Source organism: Acartia tonsa, chromosome 13 (assembly GCF_053477335.1).
Source record: "Acartia tonsa isolate MP-2025a chromosome 13, ASM5347733v1, whole genome shotgun sequence".
In the NCBI taxonomy this organism is placed as follows: Eukaryota; Metazoa; Arthropoda; class Copepoda; order Calanoida; family Acartiidae; genus Acartia; species Acartia tonsa.
Genome location: NC_137272.1, coordinates 28746158 through 28766783, shown reverse-complemented (window position 1 = coordinate 28766783; position 20626 = coordinate 28746158). Strand labels below are relative to the sequence as shown.

The 20626-nt window shown below is 31.7% G+C and overlaps 1 protein-coding gene across 2 annotated transcripts in view; it reads right to left on the bottom strand.

Moving 5' to 3' along the window:
• The window catches only part of LOC145335138 (uncharacterized), a 30377-nt gene extending 10174 nt beyond the window's left edge, over positions 1-20203 (bottom strand). For both annotated transcript variants that reach the window (XM_080180869.1, XM_080180871.1), the window contains exon 1: positions 20130-20203. In XM_080180869.1, the coding sequence (XP_080036995.1) occupies positions 20130-20191 (62 nt within the window). In that variant the 5' untranslated portion in view covers positions 20192-20203. The remainder of the gene's footprint in view (positions 1-20129) is intronic.
• Positions 20204-20626: the final 423 nt, after the last annotated feature.

The window sequence follows — 20626 nt, the reverse complement described above, 5'->3', positions numbered from 1 at the left end:
TCCCTTTCGTGGCAATGCCCCTTAAGGAGCGATTCTTCGTATTTTTCACAGTAGGTTTTCTCTAGGGGGGCTCTAACCCTGAGGGGCCAATTGCCTAACCCAATCTAACCTAACCTAACCTAAAATAACCTATAAATAGCCATTTGAAAATAAAACGAATCGCCCCTTAAGGGACGTTGCCATGAAAGGGACTATTCTCGAATTTAGGTTTTAGTTGGTTTCTCTTGATGTGTTTTAATTTATGCCAATGCCAGGACAATGGAATAGTTATTTCTCGTATCGTATTATAAACGGCTTTCCGCGGATATAGAATGTACAATTATAAGATTAAAACTAGTTTTTTTAGCCCCGTGGTGCCGAATGAAATGAATACGAGAAAAAGAATTATATACATCTCCAATAATAATAAGTGAAATTGCCCCTTCTGTAGATTAAATTATTGGTTTATTAGTTTGGAATCTTCTATGAACCGACCAATCAAAATGTAAAAGTACTAAAAGTTTTTTTTAGCTAAATGATGTGTTTGAGAAATTTGACAACTTTTTATTACTTTTCTTCGCTTATATTGCATAAAAATTGTCCTAGTGCTGAAAACCCAATTTCTTATCAAAACATGACTTTACAATTGTAATATGACTTTAAAATTATCAACAATTAAAGAATTTATTAATATGCAAACTTGAACAAGGGTAATAATGTTCACAAGTAGTTCAGCAATAACAGACTAATAACCAGAGATTTACAGGGATGTGCAGCCCCAATGATGATGCATAAAATTACCCCTTTCTGTAAGTTACAATTAGTGGTTGAAACGTATAGACACTCGGATTAATGAACAAAACATTTAAAATAAAGGTCATCAAAGTTTTTAAGCCAACGAATAAGAAAACGTTATTATAAAACTTTAGGGACTAATGCAAAAAACAGTCCAATGTCCTCTCCGTCCCTGCTAAAAGCAGTTTATAAATCAAAAACTACAAAATTGTAAAACCTGAATTGATTAACAGGTATTGTAAATCAATCACTAAATATGAAATAATTTATTAGAGAGTTTATCAAGCTGCATGCAATCTATGTTTATAAACTTTAAAATTAGTCAATCAACAATAAAACGTAGAGTCGTTAAGATAGACTGGCCTAGTTAAAGAATAGCTGCTCTCCAAAAGTAACAACTTGTATTTTTCTTTTATTTTAGTGTGGGGGGTAGCCAATGATTTTTAAGTTTATACCCCCTATAATAGTTAATATTTTCTCGGGAGGGTGATAGTACCCTCCCCCAAATTAGTTACAAACCTTCCCAGGACTTTTGAGAAGCTATCATGTAAAGGAGAACCATATCGCTTCAGCAAGTTAGCGAGATTCTTCGGTACAGACAGACAAAATATCATGTTACTTTATTATAAGGATATGGATGCCATAGAATACAATAGATGAAAGTTAGAGTAGCTAATTACTGAGTGCCAATCCTTTAATAGTTTTATCATTGATATGAGTGCCATAGAATACAATAGATGAAAGTTTAGGTAGCTAATTACTGACGGAAAATTGTTCAATAGGTTTATCATTGATATGAGTGCCATAGAATACAATAGATGAAAGTTTAGGTAGCAAATTACTGACTGAAAATCCTTCAATAGGTTTATCATTGATATGAGTGCCATAGAATACAATAGATGAAAGTTAAGGTAGCTAATTACTGAGTCACTAGTCGCCGGAAGGAAAAAGCAGTTTTTTGAAAGGGGCTATCTGAGATTATTACAGATTCTGATATATACATATATAGACTAATGAAAAACGAAATCAAAAGCGTTCCTTCTTAGGAGAAAATCCGGGAAAAAGATTTTAGCTATTTTTAACCTAAAATTCACATTGGCAAGCCTGCAAAAAATATACAGACATTTTAAACATGTCATTGCTCAGCACATAGAAGTGGTAGAAAAATGCTAAGCATACCATTGGAAAGCTTATAACCTCTAGTTTTCATATTGGTATACAGCGTTTTTGTACTATTATTAGTTTTTTAGCTATCCTCTGAAGTATACACAAGTTTCAAAAATGCATTTTTTTCTTGAATTTTAAGTTTGATACTTGTTACACAAACCTTAAATCTTATTGGTTCAGAGGTTACCAAGATCTTAAGGGATGGACAGACAGACGGACAGACATCAAGCTACTTTGTATTATAGATATTTGTATATTTTAGGTACTTTGGGTACTTTCAATTTTAGCTTAATTAAAAATTGTCTTTGAAATGTGCATAGTTTGTATCTTTTATATGATATAATCTGCCAGCAAATCTTTGAAAATTAAATTTTGGCACTTTTCTTCTGGGGGCTAGTGGGGTAAAACAGCTTCAAAAACACTAAAATCTAAAGTCTTAGCTTAGTTTTAGAGATATCAAGCTGATTTTTTTATGTAAACTTTTTTTACATAATTAAGCCAAGTAGTCACTGGAGATTTCATTTGGTACTTTCCTCTTTGGTGCTAGTGGGTTATAACACCCCCCAAAACACTAAAACTATAAGTTATGAGCCTATTTTTAAAGATGTCAAGATGATTTTTTAATTTAAGTTTTAATTTTTCATTTTGGCACTTTCCTTCTTGGGGCTAGTGGGGTAAAACACTCCCTAAAACATTAAAATCATAAGTCAGTAACAGATTTTGCCCAGGCTGTTTGGACTTGTTGTTATAGTTATTAAATGATTATTTTTTAAAATTTTCTTATATGAATAGATCTACCTGTAAAACTTAAACCTGTAAAAAATAGAATTTTGGCACTTTCCTTCTAGGGGCTTGTGGGGTAAAAAAGCCCTACAAGCCCCTAATTTTTTAATATAAACATATTTTACATAATTTAATTAGTAGCTATTACAGATTTCCTTATGGCACTTTCCTTCTTGAGTCTAGTGGGGTAAAACACATCCAAATTATGAGTTCTGAGCTTATTTTCAAAGATATCATGTTGAACTTTGATGAAAACATATTTCACATAATTGAAAAAAATGATATAGTCCTTGAAAGAAAGTGCCTAATTGAAATCTAATGATGATTTAGTTCAGTTAATTGAAAAAAGTTTTCATTAACAAAATCAGCCCAATATTTTTAAAAATAAGCCCAGAACTTAAAGTTTTAGTAGTTTTGGGGTCAGTTTATCCCACTAACCCCTCGAAGGAAAGTGCCAAAACCTCAGACTTTCTGGTATATTCAATCACTAGCGGTTACGCCCCTAGAGGACTCTAGAGGCCCTTGTGGTGAAGGTGACCCCTCTACTTTCAATTGTACTTATTAAAAGGAAAGTTTTTAAAAATGGGAAGGGTTCATTTTTTCAGGGTGATTTCCCTTGGGAGGGTGATTGTACCCTCCTCCAAAATAGTTAGAAACTTTCCCAGTACCTATGAGAAGCTACACGGTATAGAAGGACCATATCTGTCCAGCGGTTACAGAGATCCTTTCTACAGACAAAAAACGCTTACTACTTTATATAATAGGATATAAGAGATTTTACAAAAATAATCAGGTTGATAACTATAACAACAAGCCCAAACATCTAGAGCAACATTTTGTACCAAATTTCTAAAAGTATATAAACTCCGATGAACTGAAATTAGTTTCCGAATGTGAACACATTTTCCTAGGTGTTTCCCAATCCTATCTTAATATTTGCTACTAGCTAAAAAACCTTCAAACTTCAAAAAAAAAATCAAAATTTGAATGTATTAACGATTTATTCATTATACATTCAAAGTTTTAATTTTTCAAATTTTGATTTTTTTTTGGAAGTTTGAAGGTTTTTTAGCTAGTAGCAAATATTGAGATAGGATTGGGAAACACCTAGGAAAATGTGTTTACATTCGGAAACTAATTTCAGTTCACCTAAACTCCCCCCCCCCCCTTTAGATCTTATAACTTAATTATTGGGGGGTCTTTCACCCCACTACCCCCTAGAAAATGAAATCTTTAGCTGCTACTTAACTCAATTATGTGAAAAAGTTAACATTAAAAAATCAGCTTGATATCTCGATAAATAAGCTCAAGCCTTAAAGGCTTAAATTTTAGTGTTTTGAGGAGTGTTCTACCCCACTAGCCCCAAGGAGGAAAGTGCCAAAATGAAATAAAAAGTGGCTACTTGGCTAAATTATGAAAAAAAAGTATACTTTAATAAAATCAGCTTGATATCTCTAAATATAAGCCCAGAACTTAAAGTTTTAGTAGTTTTGGGTACAATTTTACCCCACTAACCCCTTGAAGGAAAATACCAAACATTAGGTTTACTGGTATATTTATTCATACAAGAGATTTTACAAAAAGAATCAGGTTAATGGCTATAACAACAAGCCCAAAAACATCCAAGGCAAAATTTTATACTGAATTTCATTGCCTATAAGTGTACAAATTTTTACCCTCCCTCCTTGGTTCTTACTACAAACTATACACATTTCAAAGACAATTTTTAATTAAGCAAAAATTGAAAGTACCCAAAGTACCTAAAATATACAAATATATACATATAAAATAAGTATATAACTCTAGCAATATAATTTTTAAAAGGTTTGTGTAACAAGTATTAAACTTTAAATTCAAGGAAAAAGCTGCATTTTCAAAGCTTGTGTATACTTCAGAGGATAGGTCAAAAACCAATAATTATACAAAAACGTTATATACCAATATTGAAACTAGAGGTTATAAGCTTTCCAATGGTATACTTAGCATTTTTCTACCACTTCTAGGTGCTGAGCAATGCCATTTTTAAAATGTCTGTACATTTTTTGCAGGATTGCCAGAGTGAATTTTAGGTTAAAAATAGCTAAAATCTTTTTCCCGGATTTTCTCCCAAGAAGGAACGCTTTTGATTTCGTTTTTTGCATTTTTCATTAGTCTATATATGTATATATCATAATCTGTAATAATCTCAGATAGCCCCTTTCAAAAAACTGCTTTTCCCTTCCGGCGACCAGTGTGAGTGCTAATCATTTAATAGTTTTATCATTGATATGAGTGCCATAGAATACAATAGATGAAAGTTTAGGTAGCAAATTACTGACTGAAAATCCTTCAATAGGTTTATCATTGATATGAGTGCCATAGAATACAATAGATGAAAGTTTAGGTAGCAAATTACTGACTGAAAATCCTTTAATAGGTTTATCATTGATATGAGTGCCATAGAATACAATAGATGAAAGTTTAGGTAGCAAATTACTGACTGAAAATCCTTCAATAGGTTTATCATTGATATGAGTGCCATAGAATACAATAGATGAAAGTTAAGGTAGCTAATTACTAACTGAAAATCCTTCAAGAGGTTTATCATTGATATGAGTGCCATAGAATACAATAGATGAAAGTTTAGGTAGCTAATTACTGACTGAAAATCCTTCAATAGGTTTATCATTGATATGAGTGCCATAGAATACAATAGATGAAAGTTAAGGTAGCTAATTACTGACTGAAAATCCTTCAATAGTTTTATCATTGATATGAGTGCCATAGAATACAATAGATGAAAGTTAAGGTAGCTAATTACTGACTACAAATCCTTAATTTCTATTTATTTTCAAAAAAAATTCTTAATTTCTATTATTTTCAATACAGCCCTCTTACAATTCAAAAGTAATCGATCAATTTTTAAAAGTATTTCAATAAATTCTAACCTCTTAGAACTATTATATTGCTTTAAAACAATAAAATAAAAATCCTCTAAAATTAAAGAATAATACTTAAGCGTAGCAAACATAAAATAATTACCAGAAAGTATATATGGTTTAATGCAACCATCTCGTAATCAATGAATAAATGGCACTTAGAATTCGATTTTCGATCTGAAATTTTGCATGAGTAATCTTTGCATTGGTAGGTCTATTTTCCCTAAATCGAACAAAAAGTTGAAAAGTAACGGCTAACGGCTGGCGGCTCAGCCGTTTAGCAATTTTTTTGGCTTTTTTCTATGCAAATCCATCACGAAACCTATCTCCACATAATACTCTTTGCTGCTCCAAAACGTTTTCAAACGATTCTAGCCGGTAGTTGCTGGTACTAGAAATCTAAAAAAATGTTTTTTTGTATCATTTCACATGATTTAAAGCAAAAATATGTTTTAAAATGTTGATTTCTACGTATTTTATGACAGATTTGCCCTAAAAATAGCCAAAAAACGGCTAAACGGCTGAGCCGTTAGCCGTTACTTTTTCAACTTTTTGTTCGATCTAGGGAAAACAGACCTACAAAGGAATACTCATGCAAAATTTCAGATCAAAAATCGTTTTTAAGTGCCCTTTATACATTGATTACGAGATGTCTGCATTAACCCCCCCCCCCCTATTTTAAATCATAATAAGGCATAAATAATTATCAGAAAATATATGTGGTTATTTTAGACCAGGTGATTTTATAAATAATTTGAAAAAAAATCCTAGGATAAAATTGCTTAAAAAATTGATTCCTAAAAAAGTAGAGCATACTAATTACTGATTGAGCTTCGCTGTATATATCCTTGTTATCATCCTTGTTAAATACAAGATTAAGGGTGTTGCTAAAATTGTTCTAGCTATGAATATATATGTATAAGTACACCCTTATGTATAAATCACCATTTATATGTATTAAACCCGTTACATTTATGTTAAGTTGAAACGGTAGATTCTTTAAGCTACCAGAGCTACTCTACAAGCCTTCTTTTATTCAGTTGGTTAATATGCAACAATGACATGTCCAACACTATTTTTAATTTCAGTTTAATTTTGAAAAAGTAAAAAAAGGGGGATGGTCATTTTTTCTTTGGATGAAGATGGTACCCTCCTCCAAAGTAGTTAGAAACATTCCCAGGGCCTATAAAAAATACATTGAGAAGCGAAACATTTTGGTTTAGCGGTTCGCGATATTCTTCTGTCCAGACACAGACAGACATCCTGTTACTTTTAGAATATTGCTATTTTGAATAATAGTAAAAATGGATGAACATTGGTACTATAGTAAATACATTAAAGCATATAGGCTTGGTTAAAGTCTTATCAAAGTATTTATGCTTTTTGCAATTTATCTATAGATAGGGTTTTCATACGTAAAGGTATAGGGGAAAAAAAATTCTTTAAAAAGTTTGATAATTTTTTTGTTAATAAATGTATTTGTTCTAAATTAATTTATGATTTTTTAGATTTATTTTGCATTTAAGTTCAAATATATTTAATTAATTATTTTGAATTTCTGATATTTATATGTACACATATAAAATACTAACATGTATATGTGTCTGTCTGTCTGTCCCGATTACGCTAGTCACTGGACCAATTTGGATGTTAATAATAAAGAAGCTTCTGGTGGGTTTATTTATCTTTTTTGGTAGGGTAGCTTCAACATTCTAGAAGAAATCCCCCTTAAAAAATACCCTTCCCTCGAAACTAAAGGTTAAGAACACATTTTTCCGTATCGCTTCGGGTCCGATTAGTATCCTGTAGATTAGAACCGGTTCTCAGCCATACTGAAAAACATTTATCAGTATTGCTTCGAAACCGATTAATTTCCGCTAGAAAAGAAACGGTTCTCAGCCAAACTGAAAAATTCATCGTATTACAAACAATTTTCCTCGAATATTAAAAAAATCATAAAAATTGTAACCAGTTTTCATATGGATATCCGCGGAAAGCTGACTATAATACGACGCGATATAGATGTAAATGAATGATATCTCTTAGCCGCAGCTGTAGCTGCAAATAAGAATAATGAAGCCGCGGCTAGCAATCCCTAATATGAAATGAATCATAGTAAATTTGTCTGCAAATCTACGATGATGCAAGGCATTAATTTTCTTGCCAAAATTCTACTATATATCAGGGAGGAAGGGGGGGGGGGGGACATTGGACTGTTTATTAAACCGGTCCCCAAAGTTTTATAATAACATTTTCTTATTCTTTCACTATACATCTTTGGGGAAATTTTTATTGATTGGTTCATTAAGTTCAGTGACCAAACGTTTCAACTACTATTTGTAATCTAAAGAAGCTAAAGAAGAGATATTTTTGTTTATCATTTTTGGGGATGAACATCAATTTATCGGCAATTGTCTTATCCCCTATATTTCTGACCATATATACTCTATAATCTAAATAGATTAATAGAAATAGACTTGAGGTGAGGTACTCAATTAGTATTTCTGCCAATATCCTACCATGTTTCCCTAAAAAAACTCCATAGAATAATGATTAAACAACTATCACTTTATAAAATAAAAATGAATAGAGAATATAAATAATTTTACAAAAACATATTTCATAATAATTCTAATTAATTCAAATCTAAACCTGAGTGGCTAATCTTAACCTAACCTAACTTAACGAATTTAATATGTATAATCTAAATAAAGTATCATAATTGTAAAACAATTATTATGGTCGTAGTTTATGGTTTGTCATTTAATATTTTTTTCTTTCTTGATTCTATTTCAACCGCCAACTCCTTTTTTGATATCTTGATGAATCATAAATGTCTGTGTGTTTTTTTATATCCAATTTTTAAAACAACATATCCAAGACAAGGATGACAACATCCATAAAAGCGAGCATCAACAAGTCAGGCGGACAATCCAACATTGACTTTTAAATTAATAAAACATAATATATGTGCGAAATCTAAGCAAAATGTAGATGATTTCTTCATGAAAAAAAACTCTTTCGATTTAAAATTTCAAAATGTTTAAAATAGACATACGGACTTTTTTGTAAATATTATAGAGTTGTTATGCTTGCTAAATTAAACCTGTTTGTTTCAGAAATTAACATGCAAAATTTAATATCAATAGATCAATTATAACATGTCTAAATTGATGATCACAGCTATCCGTTACGGACGGACGGACGGACCGACCGAATTTATAGAAAAGCTTTACTTTTAACAGGTTTTAGAGTAGTTCCGCTTTTAAAAAGGCCATAAAAATAATTGCTATTGCTTTTAAAATGTTTCTAAATGTGTTTTAGAAGTGCTATATGAATGCTTTAAAACTTAAATTACTCATGTTTTGAATGATGCATATTTTAGCCAAAAAAATCTACATCTTTTATATTTTATAAAAGAAAAAATACAGCATACTGTTATACAGTTTTGACTACCAGCTACGCCACTAGAGACTTCTAGGGGTACTTAAGGCAAGAAAGGAATCGTCGACCCTCCATTTTACATTTGAATTTTAAAAAAAGATGGGGTTGGGGGGATTTGGTTCCAGAGGCGATTTCTTTTGTTAGGGTGAAGGTCCAAAATAGTTATAAACCTCCCCTGGAACTATGAGAAGATTCACTGTAAAGGAGAACCCTATCGGTACAGCATTTAGCGAGATCCTTGGTTCAGGAAGACCGACATCATGTAACTTTTCTAAAGAGACAATAAAACTGTTTAGATACAGAAGAATCATTTTAATATTTGAATTTTAAAAATTGATTTAGTTACCTATTTTGTATTTCTTGTTGTTTTGCAAAAACAATTTGTGTTTAGACCACTGACTGCCGGCATCAGCTATTAGCATAGTGTGCTAATATATCTGCAAAACAATCTGTGTTTAAAAAGCTAAGCCTTTTATATATTTATGGTCGATTTTAACCTCTAGAGGTCAAGTACATCAGTAGGTCTTATTTAATTTTTTTTCTGAACCAGATCTTGCTATTGAAATGAATGATAATGCAGCAGACAACCAGCCATTTAATTGCACAAACTTTGTCTATAAGTCCTGACTGTACATAGTAAGTGGCGCCTTTTTTTTACCCTTACTCTAACTATTTGTGTCGTGCATTTGCCATAGCAACGGTAGGAATCATTTTAAACGGTATGACGAACCTGTCACCTGTCACCTACCAGACAACGAGCCGATTATTCGTTAGTTTGTAATACATCTGTTCGTGACCTTCTGTCCTAAAAGGCCTGATTTTTAATTTGTACCTGTTTGTCTGTCCATTTGGCTTAGATTTTTTTATACTATTGTGCGAATGTGAAAAAGCACCATTGCATATGTGTGTTTTTATTTCTTAATGTAACTCTAGAATTTATGCTTTTTAAGTCTTGAATCATTATGTTATAAATGTATAAAAATGACTAAAATCATCCTATACATAGGCTTGTAATGAGTCATGTATTTTAGTTTTGATGTCCATACAGATTTGCGAAATTTTTTTTGCACATAGAATTATTCAAATATCCATATGCGGGCGTATACTCCCATAGATGCCTCTAGGTGGGGGTAGACTCCCCCCTCTTGGGATGGTTGTGGTACCCTTCCCTAAAATAGTTACAAACCTTCCCATGACTTATAAGAAACTACATTGTAAAAAAGAACCATATTGGTTCAGCGGTTAGCGAGATCCTTTGGTACAAACAGTCAGACAAACAGACAAAAAGACAGACAAACAGACAGACAAACAAACAGACAAACAAACATACAAACAAACAGACAAACCGAAAGACAAACAGAAATCCTGTTACTTAATAAGGATTGAAAATTTAAATTTTTGTAGTAATGTACTCATACTAATTTATCTTAAAGTTTAGGCCTAAAGTTATTACTAAAACATCTCTAGACTATTAAACCAATGCTTTTAACCCTTTTTCGGCAGCTAAAATTATGCCTAGAGTTTACATACGTTTATGGAAAAAAATTATTTATTTTTATTTTGTATATATTTATTTATCTTTCTATTTCTGTCTATCTTTCTGACTTATATGATTATCTATTTATTTATCTATCTATCTATTCATTTATCTATCTAAGTTTATCTATCTATCCTTTCATCTATCTAAGTTTGTCTATCAATCTTCTAATCTAACTATAGCATCTATCTTCTAATCTAACCTTAGTACCTATCTTATCTTATCTTATTAAATACCTATTTATCTATCTAATCATGTCTATCCATCATTAGAGTAAAACATTAGAGGGAGATAGGGTTAAATAACTGTATCTCCCCATCGCAACCGTCTTGTGCAACCTTTCTATTAGGTCACTGAAAATCAACCAAAATGGTATCGCTTATATTACACAACTAAGTAGCAGAAAAATATTTAGAGGCAGACGAAAGAGGTCTTTGAAAAATGAAGAGACGTAGTTGTCTGTATATACATCTAAACTATAGATCTGTTTATCCATCTATCTATTTCTGTCTATCTTAAATTAAATATCTATCTATCTAATTTTGCCTAGCTATTTCCAAAAGACGGTGAGTTTATGAAAATATGTAAATTATCATATCATATTATGTGTCTTATTTAGTGAATTTTTACATTAAAATTTAGCGATGCACTAGCCATATATATCATTATTTAATTGTTAGCAGCTGAGAATTTTTATGATTGTTGACTTATTAGATGCTTCAGATACAGATTATTCATTAGAGTAAAAAAATATAGGGGGGAGGGATTAAATAACTGTATGTCCCCACCCCGAGGACACTGTGCCGACTTTCAATTGGGTCTTTGGAAATCAACAAATTCTGCAAAAGAGCAGAAAGCAATTTGCTAGCAGACGAAAAAGGTCACCAACAAAGGGACTCAGGTAGTTTTCTTGTTATATTTTACATCTATATTTATAGGTTTTTTGATTGTTCAAAAATTTGTCATTTTTAATTTTTAGGTTTCATCTATAGATTACAAACTAAGTTGAAACTGTTAGCTACATACATATCTGCCTAAAGAAGAAAATTTTGGGAATTTTTTTTGTCAAATTTAGAATGTATTAAGTTGTATTAGTTACAGTAAATGGATGTTGTCATCCTTGTTATCTATATAAACGTAATATCAACTAATAGCTTGCGTGGTAGTAAATTAATGTAAGCTTTGGTTATCTAACATTTTTAAAGGCGAAGCTTTTCTATAATTAGGGTGTGTCCTTCCAACCGTCTGGAACGGATAGCCTTTTTCGTTAATTTAGACATGTTAGAATTGTCCTATCGATTCCAAACTTTGCATGATGAATTCTGTAGTAGTTAGGTACAATTCAGAAAGCGTAGCAACTCTATAATCAATACCAGAATGTCCGTACATCCATTTTAAACATATTAAACAAATTTTTGTATGTTGAAATTATCCGATTTTTTGAAAACTGATTGCTATTACAACAAGGTACAATGTAATAAGCGAAGTATCTCTATAAACAAGTAAACAATGTAAGTATGTCCTTAAACAGTATCATCTATTTATGCAGTTTTGCAACAAATTTACTTGTACTGATGCATTAGTATTCTGCTGATTCAGTTCTGACAATATCCAAGTGATAATGTTCGTTTGTCCTTCCATTTCAGAGCTTAGCTTTTATGGATGTTGTCATCCTTGTTTAAAGAAAAAATAGCCTAAAATCATCCAAGTACCTATAAAAAGCTTCACTGTAAATGAGAGCCATATTGGTTCAGCGGACAGCGAGATCCTTCGGTACAGACAAAAAAAAGCTTACTACTTTATATAATTTGATATGTTTATACTGTAGATAACACAGATACCAAAAGTTTTATGACCATGTTATCTTATTTAAGGGAAAAAAACGTATTTGTTATTTTTTTTCAATATTGATTGGTTGGTTCTAAATAAATAGTATCCAAACGTTTCAACCAAAGATTTTCTACAGAAGGGGTAATTTTGATTATTTTCATTAGTGAGTTATATAAATTTTTGTCTATTCATTGATTAAACTTTACTACAAAAACCTATTCAAATGCATGTAGCGTAGTAAATTCACATATGATGGACATACTTTCTACATTAAGTGAATTATAGAGAACCTACATTGTATGTTAAAAAGAATTTATGGTTACAAGAATGTCGCAATATCTATCCACCTTAAAAGGAGTGTCGCCAAAACTATGACTCAAATATTTATTTATCTATCTTTATATCTATCTTTCTTTCATTCTATCTAACTATTTATTTATCCATCAATCTATAATTTTTAATCTGTCTACCAATCTATCTATCTATTTATCAGGGATAATAAGGGATACGCAACGGACGATAGATTAACGTACGTAAATAACCCATTCTGTAGATTACAATTAGATTACCATTAAAATTCAATAAAAGTTCCCAAGCTAAGGTTATTAAGCAACGAATAAAAAACGATATTATAAGACTTTAGGGACTAGTGTAATAAACAGTCCAATATTCCATCCCTCCCTGAAAAATGCCCAAAGTCAACCATAGAGAAAATATGTTTATAAATCTTTGTTACTGGTATAATAGTTCCGCTACGTTTGACAAAATTTATCCTGGTTTTAAAATGCACACAAACAAGGATGACATCCAAAAAGTGAAGCTCTGAAACGGTAGGTCAGACTGCTTAAATAGAGGATAATGTTTAAGTATAATTACAATTCTAAGACTTGATTATAGTGATACTTCGCTTATATCAGATGAATAGAATGATTATAACACATAAAAAATTATAGAAAAGCTTAGCTTTTAAAAATGTATGCATTTGTATTATGAAAAGGTTGTCGCCTGATTGCTCTTTTTTGATATAATCAATAATATATTATATGTTTTGTTAGGCCGTAGCATAGAATACTGTAGAATGAAAAACAAATACATAAAAGATTTGTAACCAATGTTTTATATTCGTTGGCTCAAAAACATTATTGAATCTTGATTGTCTGGTTTAATACCATCAATGTCCAAACTTTTTAACCCATAACCTTTATTATTTTCGTAGAGTTAATATCATTTTCATAATTCACATTATTCTATCTCAGGGATCTAAAGAGATGGGACAATGGCCGATTAATTGATTTACATCCCAAATGATGATGCACAAAATTACCTCTGTAGATTAAAATTATTGGTTGAAACGGTTAAACACTCAATCTAATTAACCAACCCAATCAAAATTTACTGAAGTCCTCAAAGTTGTTGAGTCAACGAATAAGAAACCTTATTAATTAAAAAAGAACTTTGGGGACTAGTGCATTATCTATGATTCTATCGTCCATTGACATAACCCCTGAGATCCCCCTGCCTATATAACTCTTTTGTACAATATTACTTTACAGATTCTAATCAGATAAATCAAGGAGATAAATTTAAAGTGGGACAATTACAGAGAGAGATAAGGAAAAATGGGATGTTTATTACACTAGTCCTTAAAGTTTTTAGATGACATTTTCTAATTCGTTGACTTAACAATTTTGAATGGTTGGTGACAAAGCCCAAATTGTGTTAAAATTGTGTCAAAAATGATCCATGTGACGTAATAAAATGAGGGAGATGAGAGGAGAAGAAGGAAAGAAAACCCTTGAAAAAGAGATGGATAATCCCTCATTTTTATTACGTCACATGAATCAATTTTGACACAATTTGGGCTTTGTCTTGGTTTATTAATTTAGTTCAGTGTTTAAACGTTAAAACCACTAATTTTAATCTACAGAAGGGGTAATTTTGTGCACCATCTTTTGTCGGTCATTGTCTTATCCCTTTAGATTCCTGGTCAATTCGTAGGGCCTTTTAATATACCAAACATATGAATAGATTGAAGATTAATTAAGGGGGGGCCCTTCCCTTATTTTGTAATAAATTGAAAATAGTTTTTCTTTTGTTTCTTATTGCTTACTGAATCAGGTTAGGTTATATCGAGCAATGGGTACCCCCGCGGGGGAGAGGCATAGGAAAAAATAAAACCCTCTCCCCGTATTTTCAACATAGTCAAAAAATAAAGAAACTTTGAAGATTTTTAAGATTTTTGAAGTATTTTTCTCGTATTCTTTTGAATCCGGTGGATAGGAACCGGTTCTCATCCATACGAAAAAAACTATGTCGGCACCTCGGGGCTAAAAACTGGTTTTAATCTTATAATTGTACATTCTATATCCGCGGAAAGCTGTTTATAATACGATGCGAGAAATAAATATTATCAACCTTACCCTTTAGTATATTATCCTTGATATAAACACGGAAGGGAACCAAAGGCCTGTACTATTAACTAGCCTGTATTTAAAAAAATCAAAAGCATAGCTACTCAATAGAATAACATCTTATACGTCTCCTAAAAAGTAGTCCAAATATCTATTTCTAATTTGATGACTTGTTGTTGACTTAATTATTATATGGTATAATTTTCCTATTTTCTTTTTCAAAGCGAAGCTTTTCTATAATTAGGGTCGGTCCGTCCGTACGTCCGTCTGTCCGTACGTCCGTCCGTAACGGATAGCTTTTTTCGCTAATTTAGGCATGTTAGAATTGTCCTATTGATTTCAAACTTTGCATGGTAATTCCTGTAGTAGTTAGGTACGATTTAGATAGCGTAGCAACTCTATAATCATTACAAGAATGTCCGTAAGTCCATTTTAAACATGTTGATTTTTTTACTTTTTTAACAACAAATTTTTATGTGATCTAATAATCCGATTGATCTGATTTTTGGTATACTGATTCCTGGGACAACAAAGTACAATATTATAAGCGAAGCAACTCTATAATCAAGTCCTAAAAATGTAAGTATGTCCATAAACATTATTCTGTATCAAGCAGTTTTTCAACAATTTTACTTACAATTTTGCTTCGACATTTATACATTTATATTCTGATTATTCAGTTCTGACACTATACAAGTGTTAGTCCGTTTGTCCAACCGTTTCAGTGCTTCGCTTTTATGGATGTTGTCATTCTTGTTTTAATATTGATACCTAGAACGACAAAGAACATTAATCTCAGCGAAGCATTTCTATAACAAATTATAACGTAACCTTCTGTATTTTGAGATATACAATTTTCTATAAGATATAATAATTTAATTTTAAAATTGCCGACACTCTGTATTCGTTAATGTTCGTTTGTCTGACTGCTTTGTTAAAACACTTTGCTTGTCGTCCTTGTTTTATATTTTACTAGCGGCTACGCCCCTAGAGGCCTCTAGTGGCACTTTAAATGTTTTTGTTTGTTAAAGTTAATTTTTTATGTACGATACCACCTTATTTGACGTTGAAGTCTTCCCTAAATTTTAAAAAATTTCGATTTTTTTGTGACACCATGGAAACTGTCCCAATTTTGTATAACTTTTGCGGAACATGTTCCAGTTACGTCATATTTTTCTTTCCCGAAAAAGAGAAGGGGGGAAGAAAATCTCTTTAAAAGAGATGGGGAAAACCCCCTTTTCTCCCATCTCTTTTTTCTTCCCCCTTCCCTTTTTTTTCTTTCCCCCTTCCCTTTTTCGGGAAAGAAAAATATGACGTAACTGGAACATGTTCCGCAAAAGTTATACAAAATTGGGACAGTTTCCATGGTGTCTTTTTTTGTCATTTCTCTTGGGAGGGTGGTGGTACCCTCCCCCAAAATAGCTATAAACCTTCCCGGGACTTATGAGAAGCTACCCTGTTAAGGAGAACCCGATCGGTTCAGCGGTTAGCGAGATCCTTCGGTACAGACACACAGACAGACAAACATCCTGTTACTTTAGTATAAGGATAAACATTTACAAGCTAAAAAAAGGGGTTGGGTCTTTTCATAACGAAACAATAATGTCCATTGAAATCTGATAAAATAAAAAAAATGCCTTTTTGAAAAAACTTATTATTCAATTATAGGTACCATAATAATTTACAGTCTAATGTCCCCTCCCGCCTTGACTAAAACACACCTAAAAAATATGACATTTCTTTGTTTTAACAATACATCAAACACAAAACTTTGGGTACCATAATAATTTACAGTCCAATGTCCCCTCCCTCCCTGATTAAAACACACCTGAAAATGTGACATATCTAAGTTATAACTGTCCAACAAATATAAAACATTGGGTACCATAGTAATTTATAGTCCAAAGTCCCCTCCCTCCCTCCCTCTAACACACCTAAGAATGAGACATATCTTAGTTATAACTGTCCAACAAATATAAAACTTTGGATACCATAATAATTTACAGTCCAATGTCCCCTCCCTCCCTGATTAAAACACACCTAAGAAAAGGACATATCTTAGTTATAACTATCCAACAACAAACATAAAAAACTTTGGGTACAATAATAATCTACAGTCCAATGTCCCCTCCCTCCCTGAATCTAACACACCTAAAAATGGGACATATCTTAGTTTTAACTGTCCAACAAATATAAAACTTTGGGTACCATAATAATTTATAGTCCAATGTCCCCTCCCTCCCTGACTAAAACACATCTAAAAATGTTACATATCTTTGTTATAACTGTCCAACAAATATAAAACTTTGGGAACCATAATAATTTACAGTCCAATGTCCCCTCCCTCCCTGACTAGTACACACCTAAGTATGTGACATATCTGAGTTATAACTATCAAACAAATATAAAACTTTGGGTACCATAGTAATTTACAGTCCAATGTCCCCTCCCTCCCTGACTAAAACACACCTAAGAAAGTGACATATCTTAGTTATAACTGTCCAACAATCATAAAACTTTGGGTACCATAATAATTTAGAGTCCAATGTCCCCTCCCTCCCTGAATCTAACACACCTAAAAATGTGACATATCTTGGTTATAACTGTCCAAAGAACATAAAAACTTTTTTTACAGCAGAAAAATCTTGAATGAAATCTTGAAAATCAACAAAATAAATTTATGTATGCACATGGATATATAATATGTGGATAATGATAAGAGATTCTCGCATACCCTGATAAAATGTAGCAAAATGGGGATAGATGTCACTGCTTTTTGCCTACCTATTCTATTTTCTTTCCCCCTTCCCTTTCTCTTAACCTTTACTGTGACGTCAATAAAATAGGTAGGCCAAAAGCAGTGACATCTATCCCCATTTTCCTTTGGCCACTAACTAAACACAGCTACTGAAAAAATTATTCTCCCATCTGGCTAATATACCGAACCCCCCCCCCCCCCCCCCAATCCACCTTAATATGACTTTACCACATCCCTTACCCTGACTAATAAGGAAAGTATTGACCAATATCTGAGGTTTATATTAGCAACCTATTCCCTGTCACAATATCCATGTCTTCTATATCTATTTGTATGCATCAACTTTGGAACGGTTTCAAAGATGAAATATAATGTACAGTGAAAACCCTATTCTTTATATCTATAATACAAAGTATCCTTATAAGAAAGCAACAGGATGTCTGTCTGTTTGTGTGTACCAAAGGTTCTCGCTAACAGCTTAACTGGTATGATTCTCCTTTATCAGAGTAGCTTCTTATAAGTTATAAGGCTTATAACTATTTGGGGAAGAGCACCACCACCGTCCTAAAATTAATAGAGGCCTCTAGTGGCGTAGCCGCTATTTTACTGTTTAACGTTTGATCAATTTTATTACTTTTTGAACGAAAAAATTGTTTTTTTAAGTTATTGAAGAAATAATTTCATGTAACTTCTTGGACTTATATTTTGAAGGTCTTTTTAGTGCCTATAAAAAATGACGTCATACAATACATACAATTGACCAATTATAGGCCAATAACACAGACTAAATTACCCATGTCAGGCCAGAATACATTTTAATTTACCAATGGTAGGCCAGTATGACGTCATTTTTTACAAACCTTATACATAAAGCTTTTTCTAGCTCCTTCGAAAACCCAATGATTTTTTCAAATTTTACTTTTAAATACAATTTAAAAACCATCTATTATTAACCCACAAAAAAATATTTTTTTATAATTCAATCAAAAGTAAATTAAATTCTTAACAATAATGCAACCTTTATCGCCCTTTTAATAGGGTTTAATATTTTTTTTCAATTGAAAGGATTAAAAGAAATATATCTTTGATCTTATTATATTCATCTTTTTAAGAGCGAAGCTTTTTTATAATTAGGGTCGGTCCGTCCATCCGTAATGGTTAGCTTTATTTGTGTAACGGTTATCTCTTTTCGTTAATTTAGACATGCTAGAAGTATCCTATCAATTTAAAACTTTGCATGATGATTTCAATAGGTAAAATTTAGATGCATAGCAATTCCATAATCGTTACCAGAAAGAATGTATGCCTAGTTAAAACATGTTGCTTTTTAAGCTTTTTAACAACACATTTGTATGTGTTATCATTATCCTATTCATATGATTTCTGAATTTAAGATTCTCTATAATCAAATCCTAATAATATAAGTATGTCCTTAAACAATATACTGTATTTAAGCAATTTTGCAAAATACTTACAATTTGGTTTAGACTCATATTCTACTTATGCAGTTCTGACACTCTACAAGTATAAATGCTCGTTGTCCAGCCGTTCCAGAGCTTTGCTTTTATGAATGTTGTCATCCTTCTACATAGGGTTATCTACGTAGTTCTCTATAAGAAACTAGCGGCTGCGCCCCTAGCATCTAGGGGATCTATATCGAAGCGATATGGAAGGGCAGAAAATAGCCTAAAACCATATCTAACCTAACTTTTTATAAAAATAAATAGCCTAAAACCATCCCGAGACCTTTAAGTAGCTTCACTGTAAAGAAGGACCATATCGGTTTAGCGGTTACCGAGATCCTTTGCTACAAACAAAAAAAAGCTTACTAACTTTATATATTAGGATAACAGGAATAACGTTAAGCTGTCCGGCCATCACGATATCCTGCGCACAGCAACTGACAATTTAACATCTGCTTTATAACTCATTTTGTACGTGTGTCCCCCTTGATGAATTTTTATGCTTTGTTACTATGGATATTGTCGCCTATCTTTATATTTATCTGCCTATCTATTAATACTTTGATGTATTATTATTTATAATCCTCTTTAAGGCGTGTTTTATTGCATTTAAAAGGTGTAGGTAGCATGGGGTGATATATTCTGAAGATTATTTAAAGTTTAAACTTAATTCTTAAATATATATACTTATAAGATTGTTTGATTGAAATGGATTTTAAGTAGTTTTATTTCAAGACATTTAAGAGATCTTACGTTTCTGGGTTTCTGATCCTGTAGCTATAATACCTCCCCCCCCCCCCTCCCTCGACATTGCAATTTTACAGTTTGTTATGTGAAGTTAAACCCATAATACATATGAAAATCTCATTTGTTTGCTCGAAAACATTAGATGTACTTTTATTGACTTTTAACTTGATGGTTACAAACCAGTTGTGTTCAAACATTTCAACCAAAAAATTTTAGCCCCACTGGGCTACCTAGTACCTAATATAACCCAACCTTACCTACTATTAATTATTTATCTACTTGTAATGTAGTGCTAACCTTTGAGCAGCGGTCTCAGAAAACAGACTTGAAGACGACTTTCTCTCAAGTACAGCAGCCATTTTGTATCTGTAATAGATAGATAGATAGATAAATAGATAGATAGATAGATAGATAGATAGATAGATAGATAGATAGATAGATAGATAGATAGATAGATAGATAGATAGATAGATAGATAGATAGATAGATAGATAGATAGATAGATAGATAGATAGATAGATAGATAGATAGATAGATAGATAGATAGATAGATAGATAGATAGATAGATAGATAGATAGATAGATAGATAGATAGATAGATAGATAGATAGATAGATAGATAGATAGATAGATAGATAGATAGATAGATATATAGATAGATAGATAGATAGATAGATAGATAGATAGAGAGATAGATAGATAATTAGATAAATATATAGATAGATACACAGATAAATTTTTTTATAAGGTAAACGAAAATTAATGAGTTTTTTAAAAATCTAAATATTTTTTTA